Source organism: Rattus norvegicus, chromosome 19 (genome assembly GCF_036323735.1).
Source record: "Rattus norvegicus strain BN/NHsdMcwi chromosome 19, GRCr8, whole genome shotgun sequence".
NCBI lineage: Eukaryota > Metazoa > Chordata > Mammalia > Rodentia > Muridae > Rattus > Rattus norvegicus.
In genome coordinates, this window is record NC_086037.1 from 73,865,921 (window position 1) to 73,886,666 (window position 20,746).

The following is a 20,746-nucleotide window of genomic DNA, read 5'->3' on the forward strand; positions in this document are numbered from 1 at the left end:
TTATGTAAATTTTCATTTTAGGTAGGCTTGTACTACAGAAACATCCAGTTTATCCATTATATTTGTTACCCAAAACAACTTTAGTGGGAGAAAAATTAATCTGTTGTCATGACTTGCACTAATGAAACAAATATTGTCAATGTAAGTATTAATTGTGCACACACAGTTTTTGGCCTTGCCAAGATCACATGGTTCAATGTTGTACAACCCTGGAAACCTGTGATCCATGACATTGTGTTCTGTCATAAACACTGTGACTGTCTTACAAGTAGAGGGACACTAATATAGAAAATTGATATTTCCAGTGTCCTTTTTTCATACTTTTTTCCACATTCATGTACATGATCGCTTTGACTCTACGTGGAATAAGTTGTTGTCACCACTAGTATTCTTCCACAGAGTTGTTGAAAGACTCCCCCATCAGGGACAGCTCTATGGTAGAACTGCTAAATGTTCTATTTGAGAGGAACGATTAGTCTTCTACCGTATTGATATCATGACATCACCCTGGCAAGGATGCTACCTTAGGACTAAATATTCTATTATTCCCACCTATGATACTTTTCCCAGTATAGACAGATTAAATAAACAATTCTAGAAACCAAGTCAAAGCCATGGCTCTGATATATAAAGCATAATACCCTACATCCTAGAATCTAGAGGAAATTGCTAAGTTTCTAATTCTAATGACTCAAACATAAAAGAGGTAAATTGCAGATGGGATTATTCATACATCTACACTCATTTCCTTGATACCAGAACGTTCTTTAACAATGACTTATTAATGTTATCTGAGAGGATTTTTTATACTAGATGCCATAAAAAGAGGAGACCTAGAGGTCTTAACAAGGCTTCCTAGATAATCCCTTAGGCTCTTTGTCTCCTCATTTGTACTTCACTTGCTTATCACAATAGTATCTATATTTGTGACTAGAACCAATGGCCGCCAGAGGGCCACCACCTGAAAGCTCAATGAAACCATGGGCTCTAAAAGCAGTGGGACGTGTGTGTGTGTGTGTGTGTGTGTGTGTGTGTGTGTGTGTGTGTACCTTTAGAAGAGCTATAAGTTAAGATGTGTTTTCAAGTTCTGCTTCTGTTGCCTCCACAAAGGAGTCACCTTGGTCAAATTGTACTATGGGCACAGACTTTGGAGCTACCACAAAACTATATAGATACACTGAAACACTGCAAGACACTAGTGTGGGAAAATATCTGCTTTTGGGATTGAAGTATTAATATATTTTAGTAGTTATTAAATAATCCTAGAGCCAAAACTTCTGCTTGGAAGTAATTCAAGTTCAAGGCCAGCCTAAGCTATAGAGTTCTAGCATTAATTCTTTCTTATAGTGGGGAAATAGCCTCTTAGTGCAGGAGTAAGTTTTGGTAACCATATTCTTAAATGAATATTTATGAAACAAATAAAAGACCACCTGAAGAACCTAATATAGACCAAAGTTACCTGGAATATTATCCTTACCAACAGTTCTTTCTCTTTTAGAAGATAATTGCTTCGTTCTTTCTGTGTTGGTGTTTGAGAATGAAACCTGACGTGCAGGGCTACCTGCTTCATCAGCACCTAAAAAAGGAAGTGCTTGAATTAGGTATATTTAATTCAAAATATTTAAAAAATATTTGAAAATTTGTGTGTAGCACACGACTAGATTCCCAGTATTAAGGAGGCCTGACAAGGGGGTTGCAAGGCCATCATGGAAAGGCCAGCCTAGGATATATCAAACTTTATCTCCAAAATTACCTGTGTAAAATGTATAAATTCAAATTTCTGATAAGTTTACTATACCATTGCACTTTATGTTCATTACTTAAAGAAATAATAATAAACACAATTCTCTCCACTTCATTTCACCATTCATTTATAGAGACTATAGAAACATGAATATTTCCCCTGCCATAATGAAGTAGCCTTGTTGATTCAGGGTGTAACAATGACAACTTTCTTCAGAAGCATGGCAGGTACACTGCATGAAGATGGAGGCATATCTGTCACTCTCAACTTCTTTGCTGGTTACCATTTTGGTGTTGCCCAATGGCCTATTGACTAAGGAACATGATGAGCCCATTCTTTGCAGAGATACTGTAGGATTATCCACGGTCATGGCAAAGTGAGGACAAAAATATTGAGATCTATACTCAGATTCTGATTTCTAATTTTGTTCCAGCCACCTGCATTGGCTACCTAGCTAAACTGACTTTACTGATTATTGTTATACTTTCTGTGCATGTCTATGTGGATATGATAATGGAGGATATACTAATTTGTGGCATTTCAATTTGAGTTAAATGGAGACTTTACATTAATTTACGTTCTGAGGAATTTTGCACGTGCTTACCTAGCTAGATTAAATTCTCTCTAAATTTGTTCTAGCTGGTAGACAAAAATATCGTCATCTAATTGGGCACAGAATGGAAAAAGATTTACCATTAAGACAGCTCTTTGATCAGAGGACACACAGTGACTTAAGGATGGTAAATGGACCGCATTTCTGGATGATCTAGGTCAGGGTTCCACGAGACTCTCTGGCCCTAATTACTGGCAGAGATACTGAAATACTTTCACTTCAAGCTCCACCTTACACTCAGCCTGATGTCCACAAAAGGTAGGTTTATGTAAATTTTCATTTTAAGATAGGCTTGTACTACAGAAACATCCAGTTTATCCATTTTATTTGTTACCCAAAACAACTTAGTGGGAGAAAAAGTATTCTGTTGTCATAACTTGCACTAATGAATCAAATATTGTCAATGTAAGTATTATTTGTGCACACAGAGTTTCTGGCCTCGCCAAGATCACATGGTTCAATGTTGTACAACCCTGGGAACCTGTGATCCATGACATTGTGTTCTGGCATAAACACTGTGACTGTCTTACAAGTAGAGGGACACTAATATAGAAAATTGATACTTCCAGTGTCCTTTTTTCATACTTTTTCCACATTCATGTACATGATTGCTTTAACTTTACGCGGAATAAGTTGTTGTCACCACTAGTATTCTTCCACAGAGTTGTTGAAAGGCTCCCCCATCAGGGACAGCTCTATGGTAGAACTGCTAAATGTTCTATTTGAGAGGAAAGATCAGTCTTCTACCATATTAATGTCATGACATCACCCTAGCAAGGATGCTACCTTAGGACTAAATAATCTATTATTACCACCTATGATACTTTCCCCAGTATAGACAGAATAAATAAACAGTTCTAGAAACCAAGTCAAAGCCATGGGTCTGATATTTAAAGCATAATAACGTAGGTCCTAGTGTCTAGAGAAAATTGCTAAGTTTTTAATTCTAATGACTCAAAACATAAAAGAAGTAAATTGCAGATGGGATTATTCATACATCTACACTCATTTCCTTGATAACAGAATGTTCTTTAACAACGACTAGTTAATGTTATCTGAGAGGTTTTTTATACTAGATGCCATAAATAGGAGGAGACCTAGAGGTCTTAACAAGGCTTCCTAGATAATCCCTTAGGCTCTTTGTCTCCTCATTTGTACTTCACTTGCTTATCACAATAGTATCTATATTTGTGACTAGAACCAATGGCCTCCAGAGGGCCACCACATGAAAGCTCAATGAAACCATGGGATCTAAAAGCTGTGGGACATGTGTGTGTGTGTGTGTGTGTGTGTGTGTGTGTGTATGTGTGTGTGTGTGTGTGTGTGTGTACCTATAGAAGAGCTATAAGGTAATATGTGTTTTCAAGTTCTGCTTCTGTTGCCTCCACAAAGGAATCACCTTGGTCAAATTATACGATGGGCACAGACTTTGGAGCTACCACAAAACTTATATAGATACACTGAAACACTGAAAGACACTAGTGTGGGAAACTATCTTCTTTTGAGACTGAAGTATTAACACATTTTAGTAGTTATTAAATAATCCTAGAGCCAAAACTTCTGCTTGGAAGTAATTCAAGTTCAAGGCCTGCCTAAGATATAGAGTTCTAGTATTAATTCTTTTTTATAGTGGGGAAATTGCCTCTTAGTGCAGGAGTGAGTTTTGGTAACTATATACTTAAATGCAGATTTATGAAACAAAATAAAAGACTACCTGAAGAACCTAACATTAACCAAAGTTACCTGGAATATTATCCTTACCAATACTTCTTTCTCTTTTAGAAGATAATTGCTTCGTTCTTTCTGTGTCGGTGTTTGAGAGTGAACCCTGACGTGCAGGGATACCTGCTTCATTAGCAACTAAAAAAGGAAGTGCATGAATTAGGTATATTTAATTCAAAATATTTAAAAAATATTTGAAAATTTGTTTTTGGCACATGACTAGAATCCCAATATTAAGGAGGGGGTTATAAGGGATTGCAAGGCCATCATGGAAAGGCCAGCCTAGGATATATCAAACTTTGTCTCCAAAATTACCTGTGTAAAATGTATAAATTCAAATTTCTGATAAGTTTCCTATACCATTGCACTTTATGTTCATTACCTAAAAAATACTAATAAACACAAGACTCTCCACCTCATGTCACCATTCATTTATAGAGACTACAGAAACATGAATGTTTCCTCTGCCATAATGAGGTAGCCTTGTTGAATCAGGGTGTAACAGTGACAACTTTCTTCAGAAGCATGGCAGGTACACTGCATGAAGATGGAGGCATATCTGTCACTCTCAACTTCTTTGCTGGTTACCATTTCGTTGTTGCCCAATGGCCTATGGACTGAGGAACATGATGAGACCATTCTTTGCAGAGATACTGTGGGATTATGCACGGTCATGGTAAAGTGAGGACAAAAATATTGAGATCCATAATCAGATTCTGATTTCTAATTTTGTTCCAGCCCCTTCATTGGTTACCTAGCTAAACTGACTTCACTGATTTTTGTTATTGTTTAGGTGCATGTCTATGTGCATATGATTACGGAGGACATACTAATTTGTGGCATTTCCATTTGAGTTACATGGAGACTTTACATGAATTTACGTTCCTAGGAATTTGCAGGTGCTTTCCTAGCTAGATTAAATTCTCTCTAAACCTGTGCTAGCTGGTTGACAATAATATCCTCATCTAATAGGGCACAGAATGGAAATACAGTTGCCATTAAGACAGCACTTTGATAAGAGCGCAAACAGTGACCTATGGATGGTAAATGGATCACATTCCTGGATGATCTAGGTAAGGGTTCCACGAGATTGTCTGGCCCTAATTACTGGCAGAAATATTGAAATACTTTCACTTCAAGCTCCTCCTTACATTCAGCCTGATGTCCATAAAAGATAGGTTTATGTAAGTTTTGCATTTTAAGGTAGGCTTGTACTACAGAAACATCCAGTTTAACCATTATATTTGTTAACCAAAACAACTTCAGGGTGAGAAAAATTAAGCTGTTGTCATGACTTGCATTAATGAAACAAATATTGTCAAAGTAAGTATTATTTGTGCACACAGAGTTTCTGGCCTTGCCAAGATCACATGGTTCAATGTTGTACAACCGTGGGAACCTGTGATCCATGACATTGTGTTCTGTCATAAACACTGTGACTGTCTTACAAGTAGTGGGACACTAATATACAGAATTGATATTTCCAGTGTCCGTTTTTCATACTTTGTTCCACATTCATGTACATGATCGCTTTAACTTTACGTGGAATAAGTAGATATCACCACTAGTATTCTTCCACAGAGTTGTTGAAAGTCCCCCCCATTAGGGACATCTCTATGGAAGAACTGCTAAATGTTCTATTTGAGAGGAACGATCAGTCTATTACCAGATTGCTGTTATGACATCACCCTAGCAAGGATGCTACCTTAGGACTCAACATTCTATTTTTCCCACCTATGATACTTTTTCCCAGTATAGACAGATTTAATAAACACTTCTAGAAACCAAGTCAAACCCATGGCTCTGATATATAAAGCATAATACCCTAGACCCTAGAGTCTAGAGGAAAGTGCTTAGTTTCTAATACTAATGACTCGAAACATAAAAGAGGTAAATTGCAGATGGGATTATTCATACATCTACCCCCATTTCCTTGATACCAGAAGGTTCTTTAACAACGACTTGTTAATGTCATCTGAGAGGTCTTTTATACTAGATGCCATAAATAGGAGGAGACCTAAAGGTCTTAACAAGGCTTCCTAGCTAACCCCTTAGGCTCTTTGTCTCCTCATTTGTACTTCACTTGCTTATCACAATAGTATCTATATTTGTGACTAGAACCGATGGCCTCCAGTGGGCCACCACGTGAAAGGTCAATAAAACCACAGGCTCTAAAAGCCTTGGGACGTGTGTGTGTGCCTGTGTGTGTGTGTGTGTGTGTGTGTGTGTGTGTGTGTGTGTGTGTGTACTTGTAGAATAGCTATAAGATAAGATGTGTTTTCATGTTCTGCTTCTGATGCCTCCACAAAGGAGTCACCTTGGTCAAATTATACTATGGGCACAGAGTTTGGAGCTACCACAAAATTATGTAGATACACTGAAACTCTGAAAGACACTACTGTGGTAAACTATCTCCTTTTGGTACTGAAGTATTAATATATTTTAGAGGTTATTAAATGATCCTAGCCCAAAACATCTGCTTGGAAGTAATTCATGTCCAAGGCCAGCCTAAGCTGTAGAGTTCTAATATTAATTCTTTCTTATGGTAGGGATATAGTCTCTTAGTGCAGGAGTAAGTTTTGGTAACTATATTCTTAAATGCAGATTTACGAAACAACATAAAAGACCACCTGAAAAACCTAATATAGACCAAAGTTACCTGGAATATTATCCTTACCAACACTTCTTTCTCTGTTAGAAGATAATTGCTTCGTCCTTGTGTCGGTATTTGAGAATGAAACCTGACGTACAGGGCTACCTGCTTCATCAGCAACTAAAAAAGGAAGTGCATGAATTAGGTATATTTAATTCAAAATATTTAAAAAATATTTGAAAATTTGTGTGTGGCACACGATTAGAATCCCAATATTAAGGAGGTGGTTACAAGGGGTTGCAAGGCCATCATGGAAATGCCAGCCTAGGATATATCAAACTTTGTCTCCAAAATTACCTGTGTAAAATGTATAAATTCAAATTTGTGATAAGTTTCCTATACCAATGCACTTTATGTTCATTACTTGAAAATATAATAATAAGTGCAAGTCTCTACACCTCATTTCACCATTCATTTATAGAGACTATAGAAACATGAATATTTCCTTCTGCCATAATGAAGTAGCCTTGTTGAATCAGGGTGTAACAGTGACAACTTTCTTCAGAAGCATGGCAGGTACACTGCATGAAGATGGAGGCATATCTGACACTCTCAACTTCTTTGCTGGTTACCATTTTGGTGTTGCCCAATGGCCTATGGACTGAGGAGCATGATGAGACCATTCTTTGCAGAGATACTGTGGGATTATGCACGGTCATGGTAAAGTGAGGACAAATATATTGAGATCTATACTCAGATTCTGATTTCTAATTTTGTTCCAGCCACCTTCATTGGTTACCTAGCTAAACTGACTTCACTGGTTTTTGTTATTGTTTAGGTGCATGTCTATGTGCATATGATTATGGAGGACATACTAATTTGTGGCATTTCCATTTGAGTTACATGGAGACTTTACATGAATTTATGTTCTGAGGAATTTGCAGGTGCTTACCTAGCTACATTAAATTCTCTCTAAACTTGTCCTAGATGGTAGACAATAATATTCTCATCTAATCGGGCACAGAATGAAAAACATTTACCATTAAGACAGCACTTTGATCAGAGCACACACAGTGACCTATTGATGGTAAACGGACCACATTCCTGGATGATCTAGGTTAGGGTTCCACGAGATTGTCTGGCCCTAATTACTGGCAGAGATATTGAAATACTTTCACTTCAAGCTCTACCTTACATTCAGCCTGATGTCCATAAAAGATAGGTTTATGTATGTTTTGCATTTTAAGGTAGGCTAGTACTACAGAAATATCCGGTTTAACCATTATATTTCTTACCCAAAACAACTTCAGGGTGAGAAAAATTAAGCTGTTGTCATGACTTGCATTAATGAAACAAATATTGTCAAAGTAAGTATTATTTGTGCACACAGAGTTTCTGGCCTTGCCAAGATCACATGGTTCAATGTTGTACAACCTTGGGAACCTGTGATATATGACATTGTGTTCTGTCATAAACACTGTGACTGTCTTACAAGTAGTGGGACACTAATATACAGAATTGATATTTCCAGTGTCCTTTTTTCATACTTTGTTCCACATTCATGTACATGATCACTTTAACTTTACGTGGAATAAGTTGTTATCACCACTACTATTCTTCCACAGAGTTGTTGAAAGTCTCCCCCATCAGGGACAGCTCTGTGGAAGAACTGCTAAATCTTCTATTTGAGAGGAACGATCAGTCTTCTACCATATTAATGTCATGACATCACCCTAGCAAGGATGCTTCCTTAGGACTCAACATTCTATTTTTCCCACTTATGATACTTTTTGCAGAATAGACAGATTTAATAAACACTTCTAGAAACCAAGTGAAACCCATGGCTCTGATATATAAATCGTAATAACCTAGACCCTAGTGTCTAGAGGAATGTGCTTAGTTTCTAATTCTAATGACTCAAAACATAAATGAGGTAAATTGCAGATGGGATTATTCATACATCTACCCTCATTTCCTTGATACCAGAATGTTCTTTCACAACGACTTGTTAATGTCATCTGAGAGGTTTTTTATACTAGATGCCATAAATAGGAGGAGACCTAGAGGTCTTAACAAGGCTTCCTAGGTAACCCCTTAGGCTCTTTGTCTCCTCATTTGTACTTCACTTGCTTATCACAATAGTATCTATATTTGTGACTAGAACCGATGGCCTCCAGTGGGCCACCACGTGAAAGGTCAATAAAACCACAGGCTCTAAAAGCCTTGGGACGTGTGTGTGTGCCTGTGTGTGTGTGTGTGTGTGTGTGTGTGTGTGTGTGTGTGTACTTGTAGAATAGCTATAAGATAAGATGTGTTTTCATGTTCTGCTTCTGATGCCTCCACAAAGGAGTCACCTTGGTCAAATTATACTATGGGCACAGACTTTGGAGCTACCACAAAACTATGTAGATACACTGAAACTCTGAAAGACACTACTGTGGTAAACTATCTCCTTTTGGGACTGAAGTATTAATATATTTTAGAGGTTATTAAATAATCCTAGCCCAAAACATCTGCTTGGAAGTAATTCATGTCCAAGGCCAGCCTAAGCTGTAGAGTTCTAATATTAATTCTTTATGGTAGGGATATAGTTTCTTAGTGCAGGAGTAAGTTTTGGTAACTATTCTTAAATGCAGATTTACGAAACAACATAAAAGACCACCTGAAGAACCTAATATAGACCAAAGTTACCTGGAATATTATCCTTACCAACACTTCTTTCTCTGTTAGAAGATAATTGCTTCGTTCTTGTGTCAGTATTTGAGAATGAAACCTGACGTACAGGGCTACCTGCTTCATCAGCACCTAAAAAAGGAAGTGCATGAATTAGGTATATTTAATTCAAAATATTTAAAAAATATTTGAAAATTTGTGTGTGGCACACGATTAGAATCCCAATATTAAGGAGGTGGTTACAAGGGGTTGCAAGGCCATCATGGAAATGCCAGCCTAGGATATATCAAACTTTGTCTCCAAAATTACCTGTGTAAAATGTATAAATTCAAATTTCTGATAAGTTTCCTATACCAATGCACTTTAGGTTCATTACTTGAAAATATAATAATAAGTGCAAGTCTCTACACCTCATTTCACCATTCATTTATAGAGACTATAGAAACATGAATATTTCCTTCTGCCATAATGAAGTGGCCTTGTTTAACTCAGGGTGCAACAGTGACAACTTTCTTCAGAACCCTGGCAGGTACACTGCATGAAGATGGAGTAACATCTCAGTCTCTCAACTGCTTTGTTGGTTACCATTTTATTATTGCACAATGGAGTATGGACTGAAGACCATGATGAGACCATTCATTCCAGAGATACTGTGGGATTATCCAAGGTCATGGTAAAGTGAGACAAAAATGTTGAGATCTATACTCAGACTCTGCCCTATACTCAGTTTTATTCCAGGCACCTTCACTGGTTACCTCGCTAAACTGATATTACTCATCATTGTTATTGTTTATGTGCATGTCTATGTGCATATGATTATGAAGGTCATACAAATTTGTTGCATTTCCCTTTCGGTTACATGGTGACCTTACAAGACTTTATGTTCTGAGGCATTTTGCAGGTGCTTACCTAGGTAGATTAAATTCTCTCTAAACCTGTGCTAGCTGGTAGACAATAATAATCTCATCTAAGTGGAAACAGAATGGAAACACAGTTGCCATTAAGACAGCACTTTGATCAGAAGACACACAGTGACCCACGGATGGTAAATGGAACGCATTCCTGGATGACCTAGGTAAGGGTTCCACGAGATTCTCTGGCCCTAATTACTGGCAGAGATATTGAAATACTTTCACTTCAAGCTCCACCTTACACTCAGCCTCAAGTCCACAAAGATAGTTTTATGCAAGTTTTCATTTTAACGTAGGCTTTTGCTATAGAAACATCCAGTTTATCCATTATATTTGTTACCCAAAACATCTTCAGAGGGGGAAAAATAAAGCTGTTGTCATGACTTGCATTAATGACACAAATATTGTCAAAGTAAGTATTATTTGTGCACACAGAGTTTTTGGCCTTGCCAAGATCACATGGTTCAATCTTGTACAACCCTGGGAACCTGTGATCCATGACATTGTGTTCTGTCATAAACACTGTCACTGTCTTACAAGTAGAGGGACACTAATATTGAGAATTGATATTTCCAGTGTCCTTTTTTCATAGTTGTTCCCACATTCATGTACATGATCGCTTTAACTTTACGTGGAATAAATTGTTGTCACCACTAACACTCTTCAATAGAGTTGCTGAAAGGCTCCCCCATCAGGGACAGATCTATAGTAGATTCGGTAAATGTATTTAGAGGAAAGATCAGTCTTCTACCATATTGATGTTATCACATCAGCGGAGCAAGGATGCTACCTTAGGACTAAATATTCTATTTTTCCCACCTATGATACTTTCCCCATCTATAGACAGATTTAATAAACACCTCTAGAAGCCAAGACAAACCCATGGCTGTGATATTTAAAGCATAATACCCTAGATCCTAGAGTCTAGAGGAAATTGCTAAGTTTCTAATTCTAATGACTCAAAACATAAAAGAGGTAAATTGCAGATGGGATTATTTATACATCTACACTCATATCCTTGATACCAGAATGTTCCTTAACACTGACATGTTAGGTTATCTGAGAGGTTTTTATACTAGATTCCATGAATAGGAGAAGAGCTAGAGGACTTGAGAAAGCTTCCTAGATAACACCTTAGGCTCTTTGTCTCCTCATTTGTACTTCAGTTCCTTATCACAATAATATCTATATTTGTGACTAGAAGCGATGGCCTCCGAAGGCCAGCACGTTAAAGGTCAATGAAACCACAGGCTCTAAAAGCTGTGGGACGTGTTTGTGTGTGTGTGTGTGTGTGTGTGTGTGTGTGTGTGTACATGTAGGAGAGCTAGCAAGTAAGATGTGTTTTCATGTTCTGCTTCTGATGCCTCCACAAAGGAGTCACCTTGGTCAAATTATACTATGGTCAAAGACTTTTGAGCTACCACAAAACTATATAGATACACTGAAACATTGAAAGACACTAGTGTGGGAAACTATCTGCATTTGAGACTAAAGTATTAACATATTTTTGTGGTTATTAAATAATCTAAGAGCCAAAACTTCTGCTTGGAAGAATGAGGCAGAGAAATTCAAATTCATGTCCATCCAAAGCCATGTAGTTGTAGTATTAATTCTTTCTTATGTTAGGGAAACAGCCTCTTCGTGCATGAGTAAGTTTTGGTTACTATATGCTTATATGCAGATTTATGAAACAAAATAAAATACCACCTGAAGAACCTAATACAGACCAAAGGTACCTGGAATATTATCCTTACCAACATTTCTTTCTCCTTTATAAGATATTTGCTTTGTTGTTTCTGTGTCTTCTTTTGAGAATGAAACTTGACTTGTAGAGCTAAGTACTCCATCACGACCTAAAAAAGGAAGTGCATGAATCAGGTATATTTAATTCAAGATATTTAAAAAATGTTTGAAAGTTTGTGTGTAGCACATCCGTAGAATCTCAATATTCAAGGGGTGGGTACAAGGGGTTCCAAGGCCATCATGGAAAGGCAGCCTAGGATATATCAAACTTTGTCTCCAAAATTACATGTGCAAAATGCATAAATTCAAATTTCTGATAAATTTCCTACACCATTGCATTTTATGGTCAATACTTAAAAAAATAATAAACGCAAGTCTCTCCACCTCATTTCACCATTCATTTATAGAGACTACAGAAACATGAATATGTCCTTCTGCCATAATGAACTAGCCTTGTCATCTCAGGCTGTAACAGTGACTACTTTCTTCAGAACCATGGCAGGTACATTGCATGAAGATAGAGGAATATCTGAGACTCTCAACTTCTTTGTTGGGTACCATTTTGGTGTTGCACAATGGAGTGTGGACTGAGAACCATGATGAGACCATTCATTGCAGAGATACTGTGGGATTATCCAAGGTCATGGTAAAGTGAGAAAAAAAATGTTGAGATCTATACTCAGACTCTGCCATATACTCAGTTTTGTTCTGGCCACCTTCACTGGTTACCTAGCTAAACTGACTTTACTGATTATTGTTATTGTGTATGTGCATGTCTATGTGCATATGATTATGAAGGTCATAGTAATTTGTGGCATTTCTATTTCAGTTACATGGAGATCTTACATGACTTTACCTTCTGAGGAATCTTGCAGGTGCTTACCTAGCTAAATTCTCTCTAAACCTGTGCTAGCTGGTAAACAGTAATGTCCTCATCTAATTGGGCACAGAATGGAAAAACAGTTACCATTAAGAGAGCACTTTGATCAGAGGACACAGTGACCCACAGATGGTAAATGGACCCCATTCCTGGATGATCTAGCTAAGGGTTCCATGAGATTCTCTGGCCCTAATTACTGGCAGAGATACTGAAATACTTTCACTTCAAGCTCCACCTCACACTCAGCTTAAAGTCCACAAAGGAGAGGTTTATGTAAGTTTTCATTTTAAGGTAGGCTTGTACTATAGTAACATCCAGTTCATCCATTACATCTGTTACCCAAAACAACTTCAGATGGAGAAAAATAAAGCTGTGGTCATGACTTGCATTAATGATACAAATATTGTCAAAGTAAGTAGTATTTGTGCACACAGAGTTTTTGGCCTTGCCAAGATCACATGGTTCAATCTTGTACAACCCTGGGAACCTGTGATCCATGACATTGTGTTCTGTCATAAACACTGTCACTGTCTTACAAGTAGAGGGACACTAATATAGAGAATTGATATTTGCAGTGTCCTTTTTTCATACTATTTTCCACATTCATGTACACGATTGCTTTAACTTTATGTGCAATTACTTGTTGTCACCACTAATATTCTTCCACAGGGTTGTTGAAAGGCTCCCCCATCAGTGACAGCTCTATGGTAAAACCGGTAAATGTTGTATTTGAGAGGAAAGATCAGTCTTCTACCATATTGATGTTATCACATCACCAGAGCAAGGATGTTACCTTAGGACTAAATATTCTATTTTTCCCACCTATGATACTTTTCCCATGTATAGACAGATTTAATAAACACCTCTAGAAGCCAAGACAAACCCATGGCTGTGATATTTAAAGCATAATACCCTAGATCCCATAGTCTAGAGGAAATTGCTAAGTTTCTAATTCTAATGAATCAAAACATAAATGAGGTAAATTGCAGATGGGATTATTTATACATCTACACTCATATCCTTGATACCAGAATGTTCCTTAACACCGACATGTTAGGTTATCTGAGAGGGTTTTTATACTAGATTCCATAAATAGGAGAAGAGCTAGAGGTCTTAACAAAGCTTCCTAGATAATACCTTAGGCTCTTTGTCTCCTCATTTGTACTTCACTTGCTTATCACAATAATATCTATATTTGTGACTAGAACCGATGGCCTCCAGAAGGCCAGCACGTTAAAGGTCAATGAAACCACAGGCTCTAAAAGCTGTGGGACATGTGTGTGTGTGTGTGTGTGTGTGTGTGTGTGTGTGTGTGTGTGTACCTGTAGGAGAGCTAGCAAGTAAGATGTGTTTTCATGTTCTGCTTCTGATGCCTCCACAAAGGAGTCACCTTGGTCAAATTATACTATGGGCACAGACTTTGGAGCTACCACAAAACTATGTAGATACACTGAAACTCTGAAAGACACTAGTGTGGGAAACTATCTGCTTTTGGGACTGAATTATTAACATATTTTAGTACTTATTTAGAATCCTAGAGCCTAAACATCTGCTTGGAAGTAATTCAAGGTCAAGGCCAGCCCAAGCTATAGGGGTCTAATATTAATTCTTTCTTATGTTAGGGAAATAGTCTCTTAGTGCAGGAGTAAGTCTTTGTAACTATATTCTTAAATGTGATTTATGAAACAAACTAAAAGACCACCTGAAGAATCTAATGTAGACCAAAGTTACCTGGAATATTATCCTTAGCAACATTTCTTTCTCTTTTAAAAGATAATTGCTTCGTTCTTTCTGTGTCTGTTTTTGACAATGAACCCTGACGTTCAGGATTACCTGCTTCATCGGCACCTAAAAAAGGAAGTGCATGAAGCAGGTATATTTAATTCAAGATATTTAAAAAATGTTGTAAAATTTGTGTGGCACACGCCTAAAATCCCAGTATTCAGGGTGTGGTTACAAGGGGTTTCAGGCCATAATCAGATATATCAAACTTTGTCTCCAAAATTACCTGTGTAAAGTATATAAATTCAAATTTCTGATAAGTTTCTGAAAACATTGCACTTTATGTTCATTACTTGAAAATATAATAAGTCTCTACACCTCATTTCACCATTCATTTATAGAGACTATAGAAACATGAATATTTCCTTCTGCCATAATGAAGTGGCCTTGTTTAACTCGGGGTGTAACAGTGACAACTTTCTTCAGAAGCATGGCAGGTACACTGCATGAAGATGGAGTAACATCTCAGTCTCTCAACTGCTTTGTTGGTTACCATTTTATTATTGCACAATGGAGTATGAACTGAGGACCATGATGAGACCATTCATTCCAGAGATACTGTGGGATTATCCAAGGTCATGGTAAAGTGAGACAAAAATATTGAGATCTATACTCAGACTCTGCCCTATGCTCAGTTTTGTTCCAGCCACCTTCACTGGTTACCTCGCTAAACAGACATTACTCATCATTGTTATTGTTTATGTGTATGTCTATGTGCATATGATTATGAAGGTCATACAAATTTGTGGAATTTCCATTTTGGTTACAAGGAGACCTTACATGACTTTATGTTTTGAGGCATTTTGCAAGTGCTTACCTAGCTAGAGTAAATTCTCTCTAAAACTGTGCTAGCTGGTAGACAATAATAACCTCATCTAAGTGGCCACAGAATGGAAACACAGTTACCATTAAGACAGCACTTTGATCAGAGGATACACAGTGACGTACGGATGGTAAATGGACCCCATTCCTGGATGATCTAGGTAAGGGTTCCATGAGATTCTCTGGCCTTAGTTACTGGCAGAGTGACTGAAATACTTTCACTTCAAACTCCACCTTACATTCAGCCTCAAGTCTACAAACATAGTTTTATGCAAGTTTTCATTTTAAGGTAGGATTGTGCTATAGAAACATCCAGTTTATCCATTATATTTGTTACCCAAAACATCTTCAGAGGGAGGAAAATAAAGCTGTTGTCATGAGTTGCATTAATGAAACAAATATTGTCAATGTAAGTATTATTTGTGCACACAGAGTTTTTGGCCTTGACAAAGATCACATGGTTCAATGAGTACAACCCTGGGAACCTGTGATCCATGACATTGTGTTCTGTCATAAACACTGTCACTGCTTACAAGTAGAGGGACACTAATATAGAGAATTGATATTTCCAGTGTCCTTTTTTCATACTTTTTTCCACATTCATGTACATGATCACTTTAACTTGACGTGGAGTGAGTTGTTGTCACCACTAATATTCTTCCACAGAGTTGTTGAAAGGTTCCCCCATCTGTGACAACTCTATGGTAGAACTGCTAAATGTTCTATTGAGAGGAAAGATCAGTCTTCTACCATATTGATGTTATCACATCATCGTAGCAAGGATGCTACCTTAGGACTAAATATTCTATTTTTCCCACTTATGATACTTTTCCCATCTATATACAGACTAAATAAACACTTCTAGAAGCCAAGTCAAACCAATGGCTCTGATATCTAAAGCATAACACCCTAGATCCTAGAGTCGGGAGAAAATTGCTAAGTTTCTAATTCTAATGCCTCAAAACATAAAAGAGGTAAATTGCAGATGGATTTGTTTATACATATCACTCATATCCTTGATACCAGAATGTTCCTTAACACCGACTTGTTAGGTTATCTGAGAGGTAAATAGGAGGAGAACTAGAGATCTTAACAAGGCTTCCTAGATAACACCTTAGGCTCTTTATCTCCTCATTTGTACTTCACTTGCTTATGACAACAGTATGTATATTTGTGACTAGAACCAATGGCCTCCAGAAGGCCAGCACGTGAAAGGTCAATGAAACCACAGGCTCTGAAAGCTGTGGGACGTGTTTGTGTGTGTGTGTGTGTGTGTGTGTGTGTGTGTGTGTGTGTGTGTGTACCTGTAGGAGAGCTAGCAGGTAAGATGTGTTTTCATGTTCTGCTTCTGATGCCTCCACAAAGGAGTCACCTTGGTCAAATTATACTATGGGCACAGACTTTGGAACTACCACAACTACACTGAAACTCTGAAAGACACTACTGTTGGAAACTATCTGCTTTTGGGACTGAAGTATTAACATATTTTATAGTTATTAAATAATCTTAGAGCCAAAACATCTGTTCAAGGCCAGCCTAAGCTATAGAGTTCTAGTATTAATTGTTTCTTATAGTGGGGAAATAGCCTCTTAGTGCAGGAGTAAGTTTTGGTAACTATATTCTTAAATGCAGATTTATGAAACAAAAGACCACCTGAAGAACCTAATATAGACCAAAGTTACCTGGAATATTATCCTTACCAACATTTCTTTCTCTTTTAAAAGATATTTGCTTCGCTCTTTCTGTGTCTGTTTTTGAGAATGATCCCTGACGTGCAGGGCTACCTGCTTCATCAGCACCTAAAAAAGGAAGTGCATGAATCAGGTATATTTAATTCAAGATATTTAAAATATGTTGTAAAATTTGTGTGTGGCACTCGCCTAGAATCCCAGTATTCAGGGTGTGGTTACAAGGGGTTTCAAGGACATAATGAGATATATCAAACTTTGTCTCCAAAATTACCTGTGTAAAATGTATAAATTCAAATTTCTGATAAGTTTCCAACACCATTGCACTTTATGTTCATTACTTGAAAATATAATAATAAACGCAAGTCTCTACACCTCATTTCACCATTCCTTTATAGAGACTCAGAAACATGAATATTTCCTTCTGCCATAATGAAGTGGCCTTGTTTAACTCGGGGTGTAACAGTGACAACTTTCTTCAGAAGCATGGCAGGTACACTGCATGAAGATGGAGTAACATCTCAGTCTCTCAACTGCTTTGTTGGTTACCATTTTACTCTTGCACAATGGAGTATGGACTGAAGACCATGATGAGACCATTCATTCCAGAGATACTGTGGGATTATCCAAGGTCATGGTAAAGTGAGACAAAAATATTGAGATCTATACTCAGACTCTGCCCTATGCTCAGTTTTGTTCCAGCCACCTTCACTGGTTACCTCGCTAAACAGACATTACTCATCATTGTTATTGTTTATGTGCATGTCTATGTGCATATGATTATGAAGGTCATACAAATTTGTGGAATTTCCATTTTGGTTACAAGGAGACCTTACATGACTTTATGTTCTGAGGAATTTTGCAGGTGCTTACCTAGCTAGATTAAATTCTCTCTAAAGCTGTGCTAGCTGGTAGACAATAATAACCTCATCTAAGTGGCCACAGAATGGAAACACAGTTACCATTAAGACAGCTCTTTGATCAGAGGACACACAGTGACCCACGGATGGTAAATGGACCCCATTCCTGGATGATCTAGGTAAGGGTTCCATGAGATTCTCTGGCCCTAATTACTGGCAGAGATACTGAAATACTTTCACTTCTAGCTCCACCTTACACTCAGCTTAAATTCCAAAGGAGAGGTTTATGTGAGTTTTCATTTTAAGTTCGGCTTGTACTATAGAAACATCCAGTTCATCCATTACATCTGTTACCCAAAACAACTTCAGAGGGAGAAAAATAAAGCTGTGGTCATGACTTGCATTAATGACACAAATATTGTCAAAGTAAGTATTATTTGTGCACACAGAGTTTTTGGCCTTGCCAGATCACATGGTTCAATGTTGTACAACCCTGGGAACCTGTGATCCATGACATTGTGTTCTGTCATAAACACTGTGACTGTCTTACAAGTAGAGGGACACTAATATAGAGAATTGATATTTCCAGTGTCCTTTTTTCATACTTTTTCCCACATACATATGTATGATCACTTTTACTTCACGTGGAATGAGTTGTTGTCACCACTAATATTTTTCCACACAGTTGTGTAAAGGCTCCCCCAGGTGTGACAGCTCTATGGTAGAACCTCTAAATGTTCTATTTGAGAGGAAGGATCAGTCTTCCACCATATTGATGTTATCACATTACCCTAGCAATGATGCTACCTAAGGACGAAATACTCTATTTTTCCCACCTATGATACTTTTCCCAGTATAGACAGATTCAATAAACACCTCTAGAAGCCTAGTCAAACCCATGGCTCTGATATCAAAAGCATAAGACCCTAGAGCCTAGAGTCTAGAGGAAATTGCTAAATTTTCAATTCTAATGACCCAAACATAAAAGAGATAAATTGCAGATGGGATTATTCATACATCTACACTCATTTCCTTGATACCAGAAAGTTCCTTAACACCAACTTGTTAGGTTATCTGAGAGGTTTTTTATACTAGATTCCATAAATAGGAGGAGAACTAGAGCGCTTAAGAAGGTTTCCTAGATAACACTTTAGGCTCTTTGTCTCCTCATTTGTAGTTCACTTGCCTATCACAATAGTATCTATATTTGTGACTGGAACCAATGGCCTTCAGAAGGCCACCACTTGAAAGGTCAATGAAACCGTAGGTTCTAAAAGCTCTGGTGTGTGTGTTTCTGTGTGCGCGCGCGTGTGTGTATGTGTGTGTGTGTGTGTGTGTGTGCGTGTGTGTGTGTGTACCTGAGAATAGCTAAAAGGTAAGATTTGTTTTCATGTTCTGCTTCTAATGCCTCCACAAGGAATCAACTTGATCAAATTATACTATGGGCATAGACATTTGAGGTACCCCAAAACTATATAGATACACTGAAACTCTGAAAGACACTAGTGTGGAAACTGTCTGCTTTTAGGACTGAAGTATTACCATATTTTGGTAGTTATTAAATAATCTAAGAGCCAAAACTTCTGCTTGGAAAAATGAGGCAGAGAAATTCAAATTCAAGTCCAGCCAAAGCCATATAGTTGTAGTATTAATTCTTTCTTATGTTAGGGAAACAGCCTCTTCGTGCATGGGTAAGTTTTGGTTACTATATGCTTATATGCAGATTTATGAAACACAATAAAAGACCACCTGAAGAACCTAAAACAGACCAAAGTTACCTGGAATATTATCCTTACCAACATGTCTTTCTCCTTTATAAGATATTTGCTTTGTTGTTTCTGTGTCTTCTTTTGAGAATGAAACTTGACTTGTAGAGCTAAGTGCTCCATCAGCACCTAAAAAAGGAAGTGCATGAATCAGGTATATTTAATTCAAGATATTTAAAAAATGTTTGAAAGTTTGTGTGTGGCACATGCCTAGAATCTCAGTATTCATGGGGTAGGTACAAGGGGTTCCAAGGCCATCATGGAAAGGCAGCCTAGGATATATCAAACTTTGTCTCCAAAATTACATGTGCAAAATGCATAAATTCAAATTTCTGATAAATTTCCTACACCATTGCATTTTATGGTCAATACTTAAAAAAATAATAAACACAAGTCTCTCCACCTCATTTCACCATTCATTTATAGAGACTACAGAAACATGAATATGTCCTTCTGCCATAATGAACTAGCCTTGTCATCTCAGGCTGTAACAGTGACTACTTTCTTCAGAACCATGGCAGGAACACTGCATGAAGATGGAGGAACATCTGAGACTCTCAACTTCTTTGTTGGGTACCATTTTTGTGTTGCACAGTGGCCTATGGACTGGGGAACATGAGGAGACCACTCTTTGCAGAGATACTGTGGGATTATCCAAGGTCATGGTAAAGTGAGAAAAAAAATGTTGAGATCTATACTCAGACTCTGCCCTATACTCAGTTTTGTTCCGGCCACCTTCGCTGGTTACCTAGCTAAACTGACTTTACTGATTATTGTTATTGTGTATGTGCATGTCTATGTGCATATGATTATGAAGGTCATACAAATTTGTGGAATTTCCATTTCAGTTACATGGATACCTTACATGACTTTACCTTCTGAAGAATCTTGTAGGTGCTTACCTAGCTATATTAAATTCTCTCTAAACCTGTGCTAGCTCATAGACAGT

General features: G+C 37.5%; 1 protein-coding gene across 50 annotated transcripts in view; it reads right to left on the bottom strand.

Annotated features, from left to right (window-relative positions):
- Nucleotides 1–20,746, bottom strand: part of Ccdc7a (coiled-coil domain containing 7A) — a 410,765-nt gene that overhangs the window by 205,186 nt on the left and 184,833 nt on the right. For 44 of the 50 annotated variants that reach the window (XM_063278219.1, XM_063278211.1, XM_063278233.1 and 41 more), the window contains 8 exons: nucleotides 19,828–19,926; nucleotides 17,184–17,282; nucleotides 14,611–14,727; nucleotides 12,011–12,109; nucleotides 9,382–9,477; nucleotides 6,757–6,852; nucleotides 4,119–4,217; nucleotides 1,478–1,576 (listed from right to left, as the gene is read on the bottom strand). In XM_063278219.1, the coding sequence (XP_063134289.1) occupies nucleotides 1,478–1,576; nucleotides 4,119–4,217; nucleotides 6,757–6,852; nucleotides 9,382–9,477; nucleotides 12,011–12,109; nucleotides 14,611–14,727; nucleotides 17,184–17,282; nucleotides 19,828–19,926 (804 nt within the window). The remainder of the gene's footprint in view (nucleotides 1–1,477; nucleotides 1,577–4,118; nucleotides 4,218–6,756; nucleotides 6,853–9,381; nucleotides 9,478–12,010; nucleotides 12,110–14,610; nucleotides 14,728–17,183; nucleotides 17,283–19,827; nucleotides 19,927–20,746) is intronic. The other 6 variants (XM_063278246.1, XM_063278235.1, XM_063278250.1 and 3 more) reach the window with 3 other exon arrangements.